This window comes from Myotis nattereri, assembly GCF_964212035.1.
Source record: "Myotis nattereri genome assembly, chromosome: 2".
NCBI classification, from domain to species: domain Eukaryota; kingdom Metazoa; phylum Chordata; class Mammalia; order Chiroptera; family Vespertilionidae; genus Myotis; species Myotis nattereri.
In genome coordinates, this window is record NC_138076.1 from 105611961 (window position 1) to 105630541 (window position 18581).

Sequence of the window (18581 nt, forward strand, 5' to 3'; positions counted from 1 at the left end):
AGTATAATACTTGCCTGCTTTTTTACAGTGGCTTTTAGGATGACCCCTATTTGCAAATAATTAGGAAAACCACATTTTGAATTAACTGCATGAGCAGAGATGTGCTCTTAAGATAATTGAGGTAGGGTTATATATATATTCTGAGAAAGCATGACAAGATAATCATAATCAATAGTATAGTCATCTATGAGCATTTAGGATTTGTGCTGTAACTGAAGTTAACTCTTCATAATGAGCCTGTACCAGGTTCTTGGCATGAAAATGACACTTGAGCAAGACAAGCACATTTCACGTTTGCAGATGTGGACATGTTGCATTTGTCCTGTCAGATGTTTGTTCTTTCCCTAGTTAGGGGGTGGAGGGTGGGCGAGGGAGTCAGTAGTTATGATAATTCTTGAGGCATTAACCCCAATTCTTGAACTTTTGGGGCAAATCAAAACTTTCCTGAAAATCATCATGTGTACCAAATCAGTGAATTGTTCTTACAGCTAGTTTTTCACCTTTTGCTGAAAAAAAAAATATATTTTTTTTTTGGCTTATCTCAAGTTCTGTAGAATTCCAGTAATTCTTTCTGTTTTATGAAAGGAATTATCCTGGGGCCAGATTTTGGTTTCTCAATTCCTTAGAAAGAGGATTTGTACTTCAAGGTGATTTTTGGGTTGCTTCTTTTTCCAATAGACTTTGTTTTCCTGTCTCAAAATTCCCTTTCCATTCTGCCTTTGAACATGGGTAAGACTTCTCATTCTAAAGAAAATCCTAAAAAAAACAACAACAATTTTTAAAAAAACATAGAATGTCATACTATTGCAGTTATTAAACTTGATGTTGCAAAATACTTAATATCATAAGAAAGTGTTCACAATCATATATAATAAAAGGGTAATATGCAAATTGACCCTAGCAGCAGAATGACTGGGAATGACTGGTCACTATGACACACACTGACCACCAGGGGGCAGATGCTCAATGCAGGAGCTGCCCCCTGGTGGTCAGTGTGCTCCCACAGGGGAAGCTCTGCTCAGCCACAAGCCAGGCTGATGGCTGCCAGCACAGTGGTGGTGGTGGGAGCCTCTCCCGCCTCCTCAGCAGCGCTAAGAATGTCCGACTGCAGCTTAGGCCTGCTCCCCGCTGGCAAGTGGACATCCCCCGAGGGCTCCTGGGCTGTCAGAGGGCTGTCTGATTGCCAGCTTAGGCCTGATCCCCCGAGAAGCGGGCCTAAGCCAGCAGGTGGATATCCCCTGAGAGGTCCCAGACTGCAAGAGGGCATAGGCCGAGCTGAGGGACCCCCCTCTCCAGTGCATAAATTTTTGTGCACCAGGCCTCTAGTATACTAATAAATGAAAAAAGCTAGAAAAATCCTATAGAGTCTGATTCTAATTTTGCTTTTTTAAAATGCACATAAAAGACTGAAAGATATATAATACATATTTAGCTTTTATTATTTCTGGGCTGTGGATTTGTGGCTGATTTTTATTTTCGGTATCTCTGCATTTTCTAAATTTTCTCTAGTGGGCTTTCTTGTTCAGGTGAGAATGGGCTGGCAGGAAGTGTGTGAGGGTGTGCCAGGATCCCAGCAGCCACAGTGAGAGAGAAGCTTTGCATGCAGCCCAGGCAGGAAAGTCACTGAGTTGTGAGTGGCAAAGTGGGGCATTCCATGTAGCTCAGTTGGACCCAAACTCGCTTGTTCATCATGTTGTTCAGAGAGATTTAAATGTCTTTAAGTACAGATTTGGGGGATCAACCTTGCAACCAGGGTAGGGGCTGCTTTGTGTTAATTAGGAGCCCTTTTCTCCAGAGAAGCTATGCCAACTGTTGGGGAAGGCTTGTAATAATTTTGTATGCAGATCTGGGAAGACTGTGAGGCAAACCCTGGAGTTGTGCAGTGCACACCTGCAGGTACAATCCTATGGAGGTACTTGCATCCTCTAACCCAAACCCTTGGTTTGGATCTGAAAATCTGTACTTTTATATAATTATTTTTTATCAAAATATTTTTTATGTTGGAAAATTGCAAACATTATTACACTCAGAAATATGCACTTTTGCAAAGCTCCAGATGGTCCAGATTTTAAAATAGTTGTGCATAAGAGAGGGCAACAGAGGCAAGGGGAAGATCAATTACCAAGTCAAGGGAAGGTGTTGAGTTTGTGCAAGTAAGTTTGGGTGTTTTTTTTCCTAAGCAGAATGGAGATGCCTCAGACTCTGGGGGTGTGGTAATGAGGTCTACATTCTGTGGTGGTATTTTCCCACTTTCCCATTCAGGAGAGGATTCCTCCCACATAGGGGCACTGACTTCCTCCTCTGACTATTAGTAGGTTCCAGAATTTTGGAACCCTGTCATCAGCCTAATTTTCCAGTTTCTCCTCTGTCATTTCTCTGTCATTCAAGGCTACAGAAGAGGGCTAAAAGAGAACAAACACCCTTGCAGTCAGACTCAGCAACCCAAATCAAACCCAATATATCTCTGGTCCTAATTAAGCAAAACACAGGACTCCCAGCTCCCTAATCTTATGAAAGGTGAGTGGCAGTCACACACAAATAAAAAGCTCAAATGAAGAAAGATGTAGCCCAAGAAGAGATGTAGTTCAAAGTATGGGTAGAACTCGCCTGATGAGCACAATGTCTTGGTTCTCTTGGTCATCTCAGTGCTTTTTTTGGGCATTATCCTTATTGCTTGCTGGTCTCTATAATTACACAGGATCTAATGTAAGTGGCTTAAAGCCACTATTTTGCCCCTGGCTGGTGTGTCTCAGTTGGTTGAGCCTTGTCCCATGCACCAAAATGTTGCTAGTTTGATTCCTGGTCAGGGCACATGCCCAGGTTGGGGGTTCGATCCCTGGTCAGGGTGAGTTCAAGAGGCAGCTGACCGATTTCTCTCTTACATCGAAGTTTCTCTCTCCCTCTCACTTCCTCTCTCTAAAAAATCATTTTTAAAAAAAACCACACATTTAAAGCCACTATTTTGGCCTATTATATGGCTGCAAATAAAATCATGTGTCTGCTTGGCACTTCTTTAGATGCTGCTGTCTCTAGCCAAAGCCAGCCTCTTTCACATTGGGCTTGAATTTCATCCTTGGGGTGCTCAGAGCTGGCTCAGCCTTTCATATGCTCACCCCATCTCATTGGCTCTGCTCCCTCTTCTAGCTCAGTATGCTAACCTACTGTCTACCTGCCCAAGCTCTTCTCTGCTTTGTTATTCTGCTAACTGGGCTGTGGTTTCAGATAAGACCTAAACAGGATTGTAAACATCTCCTAAATAAAGACCAAAGTCAGATAACAAATCTTATCTATTCTGCTTAATGGGTTTGGGAGAATTATTATTCGAAGCTCATTAAATTCAAATATGTAGTAAACACTTAGCAGGCTCACTCTCCCTCTGTTACCGATTGTGGTTACTGGCTGAAACCTTGGTTCTTCTCATCAAAGCAGAAGAGATTTTAAGTCAACGAAAATGAAAGTAAAGCAAAATGGGGTTTATTGAAGATACACTCCAATTGAGGAGCAGACCAGTTGAGGGAGAGAGAGAGAGAGACCCCGAACTGCTGGATTATATGGTTTAAATGAGGGATTTTCTGGGTGGAAACTTTATTTTGCATTCAGGGATGATTGACAGAAAAGGGTTATATAATTATATTTTTCTACACATGCTCTTACCCATAATGCATACAGAAAGACCCATGGGGGGTGGGGAGGAGAGTCGAGTCAAAACCACAGTGCAAATTTTATTATAATTAGTCCAGGACCCTAGTAAGGTTGCATTGAGGTCCTTCTGAGCTTGCGCCAAGAACTGGCTGGTTCTGAATCTGCCCACTGGTGGTCTGCTGGATGCTGGGCTGCCCATAGAGAAATGAGCTGAAGGCAATGTTGGTCTGACCCCTGTACAGACCCCAGGGCAGGCCCCACCCCAGCTGCTCATGTATAACTTTCTACCTAACAGTTTGAGGTAAATTTATGGTGCCCTTTACCTTTCAGTTGTTTTGTACCTTGGACTTCTGCATCGTATCTTATAGTTTGCGTCTCTCCTATTCTTTTGTTGATGTCTACACCATTTCTCCTGAATCCATCTAGATTTCACCTCGATAGGGTGGACCCCTACTCTGAGAGTTCTTACAGTCTACAAATTTTGAGAATGCTGTGCCTGCCATAACTCATGATACTGTAGAAATTCTACCATGGTACTTCCCGCCAAGTGCTATAGAGACTTGACCCTATTAAACCCTGAGAGATTTTCTAGGTGATAGACAGAAAGATTTACCCAATAGGTCTACCTGGAAGAGGACAGATAGATTTCCTAGATATAGTAGTAGCCAAGAGGCAAGCTAGAGTGTAGGTAAAGAGAGTCTGGTTGGGCAGGCAAGGTGTATTACATCCTAACAATGCATGGATGATGAGAATTATATGCCAAGAATGTAGATGAGTTGGAGTCATGACTGTGAGTGGAATTCTTGGGGATCAATGTGGTGGGTCAGAGTGTGCTGCTTTTGGAGGCGACTCCAAGAGACAGTAAAGCCTGATGGTCATCCTCTCTCCTTTTACGTGTCTCAGTTTCTCTCACGGCTGTCTAAAACCATCATGAGAACTTGGAGTGCTGGCTGACCAAACCTTATATTCACCCCTCATACAGGTCAAAGTTTAATTACAATTGTATTGTGGAGTCCCTATGAGGCTCTTGCACATCACCCAGGGAATCCTCCCACACCTCCACAAGGATCCTCAGTCACCTGAGAGTGTCTGCTTACAGACTGGAAGGAAGATGTGCCTCATATCTTTGGTGCCAGTTCATCTCCAAGTGCTCATAGTTATTTTAGTTTTTCACTGGCAGGCAGTTATCCCCTTTTAACTAGAATTACTGCCTTGCCCTTCCAATCCTGGACAAGAAGGAAGAGTAAAGTAGTCTTTTCTCCAGCCTCGTGGCCAGAGGACTTACAGTTTGTGAAATCCGAGTTGTGGTGCCAAAAAGATGTTACTGATTAGGGTTATCGGCTGGGACCCCAGTTCTTCTTGTCAATGCAGAAAAGATTTTAAGGTCAACGAAAATGAGAGTAAAGCAAAGTGGGGTGTATTGAAGAAAAATGAGTAATGGGCCACTCAAGAGAGACCATGACCCCGAACTCCTGGGTTATATGGTTTCAATAAAGGATTTTCTGGGTGGAGACTTTCATTTGCATTCAGGGATGATTGACCAAAAAGAGTTATATAAATATATTTTTCATGCACATTCCCTTACCCATAATGCATACAGAAAAATTTAATGGGGGTGGGGGTCCAAAACCACAATGCCAATCTACACTAATAAAAGACAAAGATGCTAATTGACCGTACCTTCGCTACTCCCATCGCCAATCAGAAGAGTATGCAAATTAACCCAACAAAGATGGCCGTTATATTTGCATACTGCAGGCGGGCAGGGCGGGGCAGCACCATCCGCTGCCTGCCCTAACCCCGGGATTGGGCCTGGCCTGTGTGACCCAGAGCAGTGGGGCAGGCACCGCAGGATCAGGCCCGCCATCTGCCACCCAGGGAGTGGGCCTAAGCCAGGAGGTGGTTATCTCCCGAGGGGTCCCAAACTGTGAGAGGGCACAGGTCAGGCTGAGGGACACCGCCCGCCCCCCCCCCCCCCGCCAGTTCACAAATCTTTGTGCACCAGGCCTCTAGTTTTATTATAATTGGTCCAGGACCCTAGTAAGGTCACATTGAGGTCATGTCATTTTCTTTTGAGCTTGCACTAAGAACCCACTGGCTCCAAACCTGCCCACTGGTGTTCTACTGGATGCTGGGCCACCCATAGAGAAATGAGCTGAAGGCAATGTGGTCTGACCCCTGTTCAGGACCCCAGGGCAGGCCCCGCCTCAGCTGCTCATGTCTAACTTCCTACCTAACACCTCTCTCACTAACTTACTTTCTTTCTCTTTTGAAACACCACAAGCACCCCAGAGGCAGGCCTGCCACCTGGAGTTCACAGGGTTGTTCAAGAAAGTCAGGGTTTGGCAGTGTCCTTTTGTAATCTCCAACATGTCAGTCCAACCAAGTAACTATGTCCTAGCCCAGTGGTTGGCAAACCGAGGCTCACGAGCCACATGTGGCTCTTTGGCCCCTTGAATGTGGCTCTTCCACAAAATACCACATGCGGGCATGCTTGTACAGTGCGATTGAAACTTTGTGGCCCATGCGCAGAAGTCAAGCCTGGGCGAGTCTATTTTGAAGAAGTGGTGTTAGAAGAAGTGGAGGTACATTCGCTGAGGTCAACCCCTCAGATTGAGGACTTTTTGTTTGTTTGTTTTTAAATTAAATCTTTATTTTTCAGATTATTACAGTTGTTCCTCTTTTTCCACTCATAGCTCCCCTCCACCCGGTTCCCACCCCACCCTCTGCCCTTACCCCCACCCACTGTCCTCATCCATAGGTGTACAATTTTTGTCCAGTCTCTTCCAGCACGCTCCACACCCCTTTCCTCCCAGCCCCTGAGACTAGTCAGTCCACTCCTTTTCTATGCCCCTGATTCTATTATATTCACCAGTTTATTCTGTTCATCAGATTATTTATTCACGTGATTTTTAGATTTACTTGTTGATAGATATGTATTTGTTGTTCATAATTTGTATCTTTACCTTTTTCTTCTTCTTCCTCTTCTTAAAGAATACCTTTCAGCATTTCATATAATACTGGTTTGGTGGTGATGAACTCCTTTAGCTTTTTCTTATCTGTGAAGCTCTTTATCTGACCTTCAATTCTGAATGATAGCTTTGCTGGGTAAAGTAATCTTGGTTGTAGGTTCTTCAATTCATCACTTTGAATATTTCTTGCCACTCTCTTCTGGCCTGCATACTTTCTGTTGAGTAACCAGCTGACAATCGTATGGGTACTCCCTTGTAGGTAACTAACTGTTTTTCTCTTGCTGCTTTTAAGATTCTCTCTTTGTCTTTTGCTCTTGGCATTTAATTATGATGTGTCTTGGTGTGGTCCTCTTTGGATTCCTTTTGTTTGGGGTTCTCTGCGCTTCCTGGACTTGTAAGTCTATTTCTTTCACCAGGTAAGGGAAGTTTTCTGTCATTATTTCTTCAAATAGGTTTTCAATATCTTGCTCTCTCTCTTGCACCCCCATAATTTGGATTTTGGTACTCTTGAAGTTGTCCCAGAGACTCCTTACACTATCTTCATATTTTTGGATTCTTTTTCCTGTTTGTTTTTCTGGTTGGGTGATTTTTGTTTCTTCGTATTTCAAATCTTTGACTTGATTCTTGCGATCCTCTAGTCTGCTGTTGGAACTCTGTATAATATTCTTTATTTCAGTCAGTGTATGCTTAATTTCTAGTTGGTCCTTTTTCATATCCTTGAGGGTCTCACTAGATTTCTTGAGGGTCTCACTAAATTTATCGGCGGTTTCTAGAAAATTCTTGAAAAACCTTATAAGTTTGGTTTTGAACTCTATATCCAGTTGTTTGATTTCCTCCATTTCTGTCATTTGTGACCTATTTCTTTGTCTCTGCATTTTTTATGCTTCCCTGTGTTGATAGAGTGGCTTTCTGTGCTAGGTGTCCTATAGGGCCCAGTGGCTCAGCCTCCCCAATTACCTGTGGTGGACACTCTTGGTGCACCCCTTTGTGGGCTTTGTGCACAGTCTTGTTGTAGTTAAGCCTTGATTATTGTAGGTATCACTGGGAGGAATTGACCTCCAGGCCAATTGGCTCTGAGAATCAGCTGTGTCTGCAGTGGGAGAACTTCTGTGCTGGAGACACCTTTATGGGGCAAGACTTGCTTCAGTGGGGCTTTGGTGCTCACTGAGTCTGCCCCCTGAGTGTGTCCCTTATGGATCTGAGGAGTTGTAATCTGGATGGTCCCACTCTGACCACTGGGTACACTGGCTCTTGGATCTCTAAGGAGGTGCTAATTTAGCCTCTGCCTGAGGCTACCCACCAGGAGCTATGGAGAGATCTGCAGATTCCTCTTCTTTGTTTGGGATTTTCAGGTGCCCAGATGAGGCCCAGCTGTGAAGCAATGCAAGCTGCTGTGGGGCCTTGGGCCTTCTTTTGGATGTTCTGGGTCTCTCTGACCCAGCTGCAGTTTGTTAGGTAATTGTAGATTGCAAAGGGCCAGGTCATTCATATGAAAAAACCTCTGCACATAGCTTGGGTGGAGCAGGGTCTCAGGGAATCAACAGGGCGGAGCAAACAGCTATGGCTGCTCCTCAGTCCTGCCCTAAGAGGTCCTGGGTCTCAGTGTTTCGCGGTAATTGCTGCAAGCACCTCTGAGAGAAAGCCGCCCTTGAGTTCCAACTGATGCCAGACAGTCCAGTTTCTTCCTGTATGAGTCTGGGTCCCCAGAGACTCTCCTGGAACTGGAGTTCAGAGCAGTTGGGAGCTTGAGACTCCCTCCTGATTGAAAAAGACAACCACCTCCTCAGTTGCCAGCCCTTTCCACGTGCGCCTCTGTACCTCTGCACTTTACTTCCGCACCTCCTCTGAGTCTCAGTGTGCTTTTCTCTTTTTTTCTAGTTGTAGAATTTCCACTCATCCAGCCTTCCTGTGGTTCTGGATGATGTCCATTTTGTCTTTTAGTTGTATTTTTGAAGTGGTTGTGCGAGGCAGCAATTTCCTGTGTTTACCTATGCTGCCATCTTGGTTTCTCTCCTTGAGGACGTTTTTAGCAAAGGCCAGCTTAGGAGTACCCTAAGTAAGTTAATATCAATGTACCTACCTATATAGTTTAAGTTTAAAAAATTTGGCTCTCAAAAGAAATTTCAGTCGTTGTACTGTTGATAATTGGCTCTATTGACTAATGAGTTTGCCGACCACTGTCCTAGCCAATTAGGAACATACTTCTGCCTACACTTCAAGGCCTGGGTCATGGGTGTCAGGCCCCAAGCCATTCAGGGAGAATGAATAATGAATATGAGAAAGAAAAGGGAGAGGAAGGCTGAGAGAAGAGAGGAGCCATCTGATCTGGGTAGGGAGAGGGGAACCTTAGCCTGAATATCAACAGCTGTGCTTTATCTGTGTGACCCTGGATCAGTTTCTTCAGAGTGATATGGTTAGAATACATAATCCTGAAAACCATTATTTTCTAAAATTGTATTAAGGTAAAGAAGATGGGAAACGGAGACAATAGATATGTTGGGAGGTATTCACATATAAAGGCCCTCAATTGCTACTTAGAACCTGACAAAGAAATTCAGCAGCTATCTCAGTAATGTTTCCTAAATGCAAAGTTACGCAAATTTGGGTCTGAGAACCCCTGAAGCACTATAAAGTCTATTTTAAAATTTTGTTTGAGGCAACCTAAAATATATCACTGTAAGTATATTCTGGTTCATTTCTAGGAATATCTTGTAACTGCAGGATGATTAAGTTTACAATCATGTAGTAGTGGTAGAGAATTTTATTTCCGTTAAAAGGTTGGAGAAAAGTTGTTCTGGTATTTAATATCCACAGACTAGACTTTCTTCATTTTTATCTAACCCCAGTCACTTGCTATATATTTATGTTGAATTTCAAAACCAGAAATTTTAAGGGAAATAACACAAACTTAATTTGGAGTAAAAACTAGTGTGAGCAGTGCATTTTAATTCCAAGAATGTGAGAGAAAGTAACATAAACTACATTTTGATTGTCTATATCTGAAAATGTGGCAAGAATTTCTTTGTTTATAAGTAACAAATAGGCATTATTTCTATGATCTATATTAGAAGTTGAATTACGTCTCTTTGAGGTATTTATTAAGAGAAATGGATTTATAATTGTTGGTAAAAATAAAATTTAAACTTCATTTATGTTTCCTCTGAAGTGGGTTTAGTGTATACACTTAAGTAATATTTTTCATATTACCGTGTCCAGTTTTAATTTTTTTTTTACTTATATATGTACTAGAAGGGCTATTTGATATTTTCTGCCTTAAGTATTCATTTTGTATTAAATATTATGAGCTTACTTTTATTTATTTTTTTTAAAAATATTTTTATTGATTTTTAGAGAGAGAAGAAGGGAAAGGGATAGAGAGATAGAAACATCAATAAGAGAGAAACATCATCGATCAGCTGCCTCCCACACATCCCCTACTGGGGATCAAGCCTGCAACTCAGACATGTGCCCTGACCAGTAATCAAACCGTGACCTTCTGGTTCATGAGTCAACACTCAACCTCTGAGCCATACCAGCTGGGTGATCTTACTTTTAGAGTGAATGAATGTGAGATTGAGAAAATGATGGAGAGAGCTGATTTACTTGTTCTGTGCAGTGATGGTAAACATGGGTTGCAATCCACTTTTATTTTAAATGGACTCATGGAAAAAGCACAAATTAGAATTAAAACAAGTTGGCAATTAGGTCACATATTTTACTAAGCTGTGATTGGTAATATGAAAAGTAACTTCACAGTAGATAGTCATATTTCTTCAGGTTACAAAGGTCAATGAGAAGAGAATGGTGGTACAGCTAAGCTAAAGATGGTGCAGGTATTTGAAGACTGTTTTTGCCTCATAGGTGTGCATTTATATTATGTCGGGGGAGAGGTCTATGCTGAGTGTGTGAGCGACAGCAGCATCTTTGTCCAGAGCCGGAACTGCAACTATCAGCACGGTTTCCACCCAGCCACTGTCTGCAAGATCCCCAGTGGTTGTAGCCTCAAGATCTTCAGCAACCAGCTCTTTGCTCAGCTACTTGCTCAGTCAGTTCACCATGGATTTGAAGTCGTCTATGAGTTAACTAAGATGTGCACTATCCGGATGAGTTTTGTTAAGGTAAGGAGTGCTTGCTTCCACATTGAAGATGGAAACTGAAAAACAAAAAAGGCATTCTTTGGTTGATGTGGCAGTTACATAGCCAGTTCTAGTAGACAGCAGGGGTTTTTTTTTGGAAGTTTATTTCTATGAGTATGATCTCTCTTGTTTAGCAATTATAAGAAAGTTCTTAAGCATAACACTTTTGGAGGAAAAACAACTTTAAGTAGTTATCTGATTTTTAATGCAGAAGATAAAGTGACAATAATATTTTTTTAATATATTTTATTGATTTTTTACAGAGAGGAAGGGAGAGAGATAGAGAGTCAGAAACATCGACGAGAGAGAAACATCGATCAGCTGCCTCCTGCACATCTCCCACTGGGGATATGCCCGCAACCCAGGTACATGCCCTTGACCGGAATCGAACCTGGGACCCTTCAGTCCGCAGGCCGACGCTCTATCCACTGAGCCAAACCGGTTTCGGCAGACAATAATATTTTTATAAGATGCAAGGCTATAGAGATTTTTCCAACCCTCAAATTGCCAAGCATGATTATCCTATATAATAAAGAGGTGATATCCAAATTAACCCTCATGCTCTCACAAGATGGCTGCCTATGACCAGGCCAGCAGGGGGGTTAGTGAGGGACGACCAAACAACTGAACAAGCAGGCTGCCAGGTGGGGCCAGGCCGGCAGGGAGGTTAGTGAGTGATGATCAAACAACTGAACAGCAGGCTGCGTGGGGCAACCAGGCCAGCGGGGGGGGGGGGGGGGGAGGGGGGCATGAGGGGCAACCATGCCCACAGGGGGGGCAGTTGGGGGTGACCAGGCCAGTGGCGGGGGGAAGTTGGGGGCAAGCTGGCTGGCAGCAAGGGGCAGTTAGGGGTAACCAGGCTGGCATGCAGAGGCAGTGAGGGGCGATCAGACTGGCAGGGGCAACAGTTAGGGGTGACCAGGCAGGCAGGCAGGTGAGCAATTAGGGACCAGTGGTCCCGGATGGGAGAGGGTGCAGGCTGGGCTGCGGGCACAAATTTTGTGCACCGGCCTCTAGTAACTTAATAAATGTTGATGAATTTGCCTGAATGAAATTAGAGACTCCTCTAACTCTTAGCATACAGGCAAATGGAGGAGGTAATATTCTATATAATAAAAGGCCAGAGGTGTCACAACTGAAATGACCAGAGACCAGACCACCATGGCCCTTCATGGGCTGGCCCCGCCCCCAGTCAAGTGGTTAGGGGCAATCAAGCAGGCATGCAGAGTGGTTTAGGGTGATAAGGTAGGCAGGCCAGCTGCTAGGGGTGATCAGGTAAGCAGATGGCCCCTCACTGGGCTGGCCCCACCCCCAAGCAAGTGGTTAGGGGCAATGAGGAAGGCAGAGTAGTTAGTGGTGATCAGGTAGGCAGACCAGCGGTTAGGGGTGATCAAGTAGGCAGGCAGTGGTTAGGGGTGATCAGATAGTCCGACCAGCGGTTAGAGGAGATCAAGTAGGCAGATGGCCCCTTGCCGGGCTGGCCCCACCCCCATGCAAGCAGTTAGGGGTGATCAGGTAGGCAGACCAACAGTTAGGGGTGATCAGGTAGGCAGGCCAGTGGTTAGGGGAGATCAGGTAGCAGACAGCCCCTCTCTGGGCTGGCCCCGCCCCCAAGCAAGCAGTTAGGGGCAATCAGGCAGGCAAGCAGAGTGGTTAGGGGTGACCATATAGGCAGACCAGCGGTTAGGGGTGATCACGTAGGAGGCAAGTGATTAGGGGCCATCAGGTAGGCAGGCCAGCAGTTAGTGGAGATCAGGTAGGCAAACGGCCCCTTGCAGGACTGGCCCTGCCCCCCAGCAAAGAAAGAGAAAGGCCCAGGCCAGCCAAGCCATTGCACCCCAGCCTGTCACCTGCAGAGGGAGGCCACTGGTGGCAGGGGAGGGGGTCAGCACTGCACAGATGGCAAGCAGTGGCAGCGGTGAGGATGGGGCCAGCTGCCTTGCAGACAGGGGAAGGAAAGCCCTCAGGCCAGGCCTAGGGTCCCTAACCGAGGGTCCCAGATTGTGAGAGGGTGCAGGCCGGGCTGAGGGACACCCCCCCCCCCCCCACTGCACAAATTTTTGTGCACCGGGCCTCTAGTGTGTGTGTGTGTGTGTGTATATATATATATATATATATATATATATATATATATCCATCCAAACTATCAGTATGTCTTGTTCTAGATGTTTTTCAAGTAAAATTTATTAGTCTTTTAAAATTACCATGAAAAATAATTGTCCAGTTTTTCTGTACTCAAATTATGTTTTTATTGTATTTTTAATTTTAGTAATTTTAAAAAATCAAGAATACAAATACAATTTAAAAACGACTTCTTGAAACTATTTCTCTTTTGTGATGACAAAGCAGTTTTATTCAGTTTTGCTGGTAAGCTGTAAAAAGCATTTTTACATTGTAAAACAATTAACTAATATCTGGAAATTTTTTCCAATTTCTGATGCTTTAGACTCAGCAGAGGGGATTAAATTGCCATTAATGAACAATCATTTGAATTGTATGGTTATTTTTCCAGGTCTTTGTTTTTAAAATTAGGATGAAATACCAATATCTCAGAGGTAATTATTTCACTATAATATATACTTGCATAGAAATCTGATTTTCCAAAAATCAACCAGATGTATTTAATAGATATACAACATTTAAATCATAAAGCTGCACAATTCATTGAAAACAAAGTCCCTAATATTTCAGGGACTTTAAAAAAATTCTTAGCAAATATAACTACAGATGATCAGTTTAAAAGAAATTTAAAAGCTCTCATCACATTAAAGAAATGTTTAACAATGGGAGGTGATGGATCTTAACTAAACTTATAGTGGTAATCATTTCGCAATATATGCATATACCAAATCGTTATGTTGTATACTGAAAACTGATACAATGTTATGTATCAATTATATCTCAATAAAACTGGGGAGGGGGGAGACAGTACAAATTAAAAGAACATAAAATATTTCATTACTAATTTCATACTGATTATATATTGATATGATAATATTTTGGATATATTGGATTGATTAAAACATTACTAGATTTTAAAAAATACAAATGAAATAAATTATAGATGGCTAAACACTAGTGGCTATTATTGGGGGATGATAGACTAGATCATCTTTAAGGACTCTTTCAGCTCTAATTCTTACTAATTCTAGGGCTCATTTCATCAGTCAACAAATATTTTTGAGCACCTATCATGTGCCAGGTTAGGCACCATTCTAGGAACTGGAATACATCAATGATTATGCAAAGATCTCTGCCTTCATAAAATCAATATAATAGGAAAGAGAAACACAATAAACAACAGCTATAATAAAGAATTTGAATGTAAAGAAAAAATGCAGAGCAAATGAAATTGGAGTGCTGGGGAAGAGGTAGATTGCAGGTTTTAACGAGGTGGTCAGGGGAAGCCTCATTGAAGAGGTGAAAACATGAGCAAAGACTTGAATGACACAAGAAAGATAGCCATGAGGATATCTGGGGTAAGAGCAGTAGACACACAGGGAAGGGCAAGCTCAACTACAAGAAGCAAGAGCATGGCTAGGAATTTGTAGTAGCAAGGAGACTGGGGCATAATGAGTGAGGGTGATGTGAGATCAGAACTGCAACAGGGAATCAGATCAGTGCTTTATAAGTCAGTGCAAGGGTTTTGGCTTATACTCTAAAGAGAAGGGGAGCCATTGCAGGGATTTGAGAAGATTTTCATGATCTGACTTAGGCTTTTAAAGGATCATTCTGGTTGTTGTGTGGATGCAGGCAGGGTTGGAAGTAGGGGACCAGTTAGGAGGCTACAGCAATATTCAGATGAAAGATGATGGTTGCTCCCAGTAGGAGAGTTCTAATAGAAGTTGTGAGAAGTGGACAGATCTAAATGTGAAGGCTGACTTGATGTGGGGTATGAGAAAAAGAGAGGAGTTAGATGAAGTTTTCTTTAATCAAGATGGAGAAGATGCAGGTGGCTCAGGTTTGGATACAAGACAAAGAGTTCAATTTTAGTGAGAATAACTTTGAGGTGTTTGTCACACGTTCAGTGAAGTACTGAGTAGGCAGTTGGATGTACAAGTTAGTCTGCACTTGGAGAGAGAAAGCTGAATTGAGAATGTAAACTTAGAAATTATCAGGTTATGGACAGCATTGAACTCCATGAGCCTGGATGATATCACCAACAGTTTGAGTTTAAACAGAGAAGATAAGGGGTTCCAGGATGGAGTCCTGGGACATTTCAACTTCAAAAGATAGTGGAGAATGGAGACAGGGGGAAGATGGCAGCATAGGTAAATGCCTGTACTCATCACCTCCCACAACCACATCAAAATTACAGCTAAAACAGAACAACCATCATCCAGAACCACCAGAAAGCTGGCTGAATGGAAGTCCTACAACTAGAGAAGTAAATAAGAAAGCACACTGAGACTGTTAGGAGGTGCAGAGGCGTGGAATGGGCTGGTCTGGCACACCTGGGTGCCGCTTTTTTAATCCGGAGGGAGATTATCTCTGTGGAGGCTGCCAGGAGGAGCAAGGGGTCCCAGAACCACACCATATCCCCAGCCCAGGGTCCCAGAGCTGGGAAAAGAAATCCCTGTGGTCAGTAAGAACTACAGGTTGTAAAAACCAGTGTGGATTGGGACTCAGTGACACAGAGGCTGCTGGAGACCCATCTGTTCCTCTTAAAAGGCCAGCACCACAAACTGAACTTACAAGATCCTGATTCCTCTGAGCTCCAGCACCAGGGCAAGATTCTAGGGGACACACACATACAAGGAGGAACTGGATTGTCTGGCATCAGGGCAGAAACTCAGGGTGGCATTCTCCCAGACAGAGGTGCTCACAGGGATTATTGTTCCTGTGCTGGGACCTCCCAGGTCACAGGGCTGACTGGCAACCATTTCTGTTTGCTCTGCCCTGGTGATTCCCTAAGATCCCGCCTCATCCAATTTACAACTCCACCCAAGCTGTGTGTGTGTATTTTGCATATGAATGGCCTGTTCTTGCTCAGGCTAAAGTGTCTCAAACAAGCTGCAGCTGGGTCAGGGAGTCCCAAACTTATCAATAAAAGGCCTAAGACCTAGCACCAGCACCAGCCTGCCTTGCTTCATAGCTGGGCCTTATCTGGGCACTTCCAAACCTGATACAAAGAGGAGGAATCTGCAGATCTCTCTGTAGCTCCTGCTGGGTAGCCCCAGGCAGTGGCTGACTTTGCACTTCCCTGGAGACCCAAGAGCCAGTGTACCCAGTGGTCAGTGTCAGCCTATACAAGATTACAACCCTACACATCTATAAACAACACACTCAATGAGCAGACTCAGTAAGCACCAAAGCCCCACTGAAGCAAGTCTCGCTCCATAGGGGTGTCTCCTGCACAGCAGCTCTCCCACCGTAGTCACAACTGGTTCTCATAGCCAATTGGCCTGGAGGTCAATTCCTCCCAGTGACACCAATAGCAATAAAGTCTCAACTACAACAAGACTGTGCTCACATCCCACAAAGGGGTGCACCTAGAGTTCCCAACTCAGGTGATTGGGGAGACTGAGCCACTGGGCCCTATAGGACACCTACTACACAAGGGCTCTCTACCAACTCAAGGAGACATAGTAGCTCTACCCAATACATAGAAACAAACACAGGGAAGCAGCCAAAATGCAGAGACAAAGAAACATGTCACAAATGAAAGAAATGGAAGAAAGCAAACTACTGGATATAGAGTTCAAAACCACAGTTATAAAGTTACTCAAGAACCTTCTAGAAACCTCCAAAAAATGGAAAGGACCAGTCAGAAATTAATCATACACTAACTGAAATAAAGAATAATATACAGGGATTCAACAGTAGAGTAGAGGATTCTCAAAATTAAATCAATGATTTGAAATATGAGGAAGCAAAAACCACCCAATCAGAAGAGCAAAAAGAAAAAAGCATCAAAAAATATGAAGATAGTGTAAGGAGCCTCTGGGACAACTTCAAGTGTACCAACATTCACATTATGGGGGTGCCAGATGAAGAGAGAAAGCAAGATATTAAAATCCTATTTGAAGAATTAATGACAGAAAACTTCCCCTACCTGTGAAAGAAATAGACACACAAGCCTAGGAAGCACAGAGAGTCCCAAACAAGAGGAACCCAAAGAGGACCAAACCAAGACACATCATAATTAAAATGCCAAGGGCTAAAGACAAAGAGAGAATCTTAAAAGCAGCAAGAGAAAAACAGTTAGTTACCTACAAGGGAATGCCCAAAGGACTGTCAGCTGATTTCTCAACAGAAACTATGCAAGTCAGAAGATAGTGGCAAGAAATATTGAAAGTGATGAAAAGCGCCGAAACCGGTTTGGCTCAGTGGATGGAGCGTCGGCCTGCGGACTGAAGGGTCCCAGGTTCGATTCCGGTCAAGGGCATGGACCTTGGTTGCGGGCATATCCCCAGTGGGGGATGTGCAGGAGGCGGCTGATCGATGTTTCTCTCTCATCGATGTTTCTGGCTCTCTATCTCTCTCCCTTCCTCTCTGTAAAAAATCAATAAAATATATTTTAAAAAAAAAAAAAAAAAAAAAAAAAAAAAAAAAAAAAAAAAAAAAAAAGAAAGTGATGAAAAGCAAGGGCCTACAACCAATATTACTTTATCTAGCAAAGCTATCATTTAGAATTGAAGGTCAGAGAAAGAGCTTCACAGACAAGAAAACGCTAAAGGAGTTCATCACCACCAAACCAGTATTATATGAAATGTTGAAGGGCATTCTTTAAGAAGAGGAAGAAGAAGAAAAAGAAAAAGATAAATAAAATATGAACAACAACATGGCAACAAATACATACCTATCAACAATTTAATCTAAAAGTAAAAATAAATGAATAAGAAATTTAATGAACAGAATAAACTGGTGAATAAATTAGAATCAAAGGCATGGAAATGGAACAAACTGACGATTTTCAGAGGGAAGGGAGCGGGAAGAGATTAAACAAAGATCATAAATGCATATATGCATTACCTAAGGAGACAGACAATAAAGATTTTTTTTAAAAAAGAAAAGATAGTGGAAAAGAGAAAGAACCAGCAAAGAAAACTGAGAATGTGCCACCACCAAAATAGTAGTAAAACCAAGAAAGGAAGGTTCTTTCTAAGCCAAAAAAGAAAATACATTGAGGAGGAGAGGGGATGAACTAAAGCAAATACTGCCCATGTGACACAAAGACTGAAAGCTGATCATTAATTTGAGCAATATGAAGGTCTTTTTGATCTTGATAAGAACAATATTGTTGAAGGCTTGGGTGAAATGTTGATTAGAATGGATTTAAAGGAGTGGAAGAAGAGGAATTGAGACAGCCAGTGCAGATGCCTGTTTTTGAGGGGTTTTGCTACAAAGGGAGTCAAAGACATAGGACAGTAATCTGTGATGGTTGTATTGCCAAGAGAAGTATTTTGAAGATGAAAGACATTTCAGCATGTTTGTACATTGATGGGAATGATCTGATGGAAATAAAAAGGAAAGAATGGGGAGAGTTTCTGGAATGCTGTTCCCAGAGGTGAGTGAGTCTTATGCACAAATAGATGGCTTATTTGGAAACACAGATAATCTATAGTAAAAGGTAGAAAGGTCAAGTCTGTGGGTGCAGTGCTGTGGAAATTCTCTTCTGATTGCTTCATTTCTCTCATTAAAATAGGAAAAAAGAAAATCTGTTGTAAGCAGGCTCGAGGAGTAGGTGGAAAAGTAGGAGAAATGAGAGAGTGAATGGTCTGGGAGAGAATGCTATGATTTCCAAGTGGCATCAAAGGTCCACTTGAAGTTTCTAGCCACAAATGTAAAGTGTAATCACGCAGCATGGTGTTTGAAATCCAACTTTGTT

The 18581-nt window shown here is 42.9% G+C and overlaps 2 protein-coding genes across 2 annotated transcripts in view; one reads left to right on the forward strand and one right to left on the reverse strand.

Annotated features, from left to right (window-relative positions):
• SMAD9 (SMAD family member 9) overlaps window positions 1-18581 on the forward strand; it is a gene marked incomplete at both ends in the record, with an annotated part of 79990 nt that overhangs the window by 57051 nt on the left and 4358 nt on the right. Inside the window, one exon of the mRNA XM_081083509.1 lies at window positions 10476-10732. Coding sequence (XP_080939635.1) covers window positions 10476-10732 — 257 coding nt within the window. The remainder of the gene's footprint in view (window positions 1-10475; window positions 10733-18581) is intronic.
• RFXAP (regulatory factor X associated protein) overlaps window positions 9851-18581 on the reverse strand; it is a 77998-nt gene continuing 69267 nt past the window's right edge. Inside the window, exon 4 of the mRNA XM_081083510.1 lies at window positions 9851-10767. Within this exon, the coding sequence (XP_080939636.1) occupies window positions 10728-10767 (40 nt within the window). The 3' untranslated portion in view covers window positions 9851-10727. The remainder of the gene's footprint in view (window positions 10768-18581) is intronic.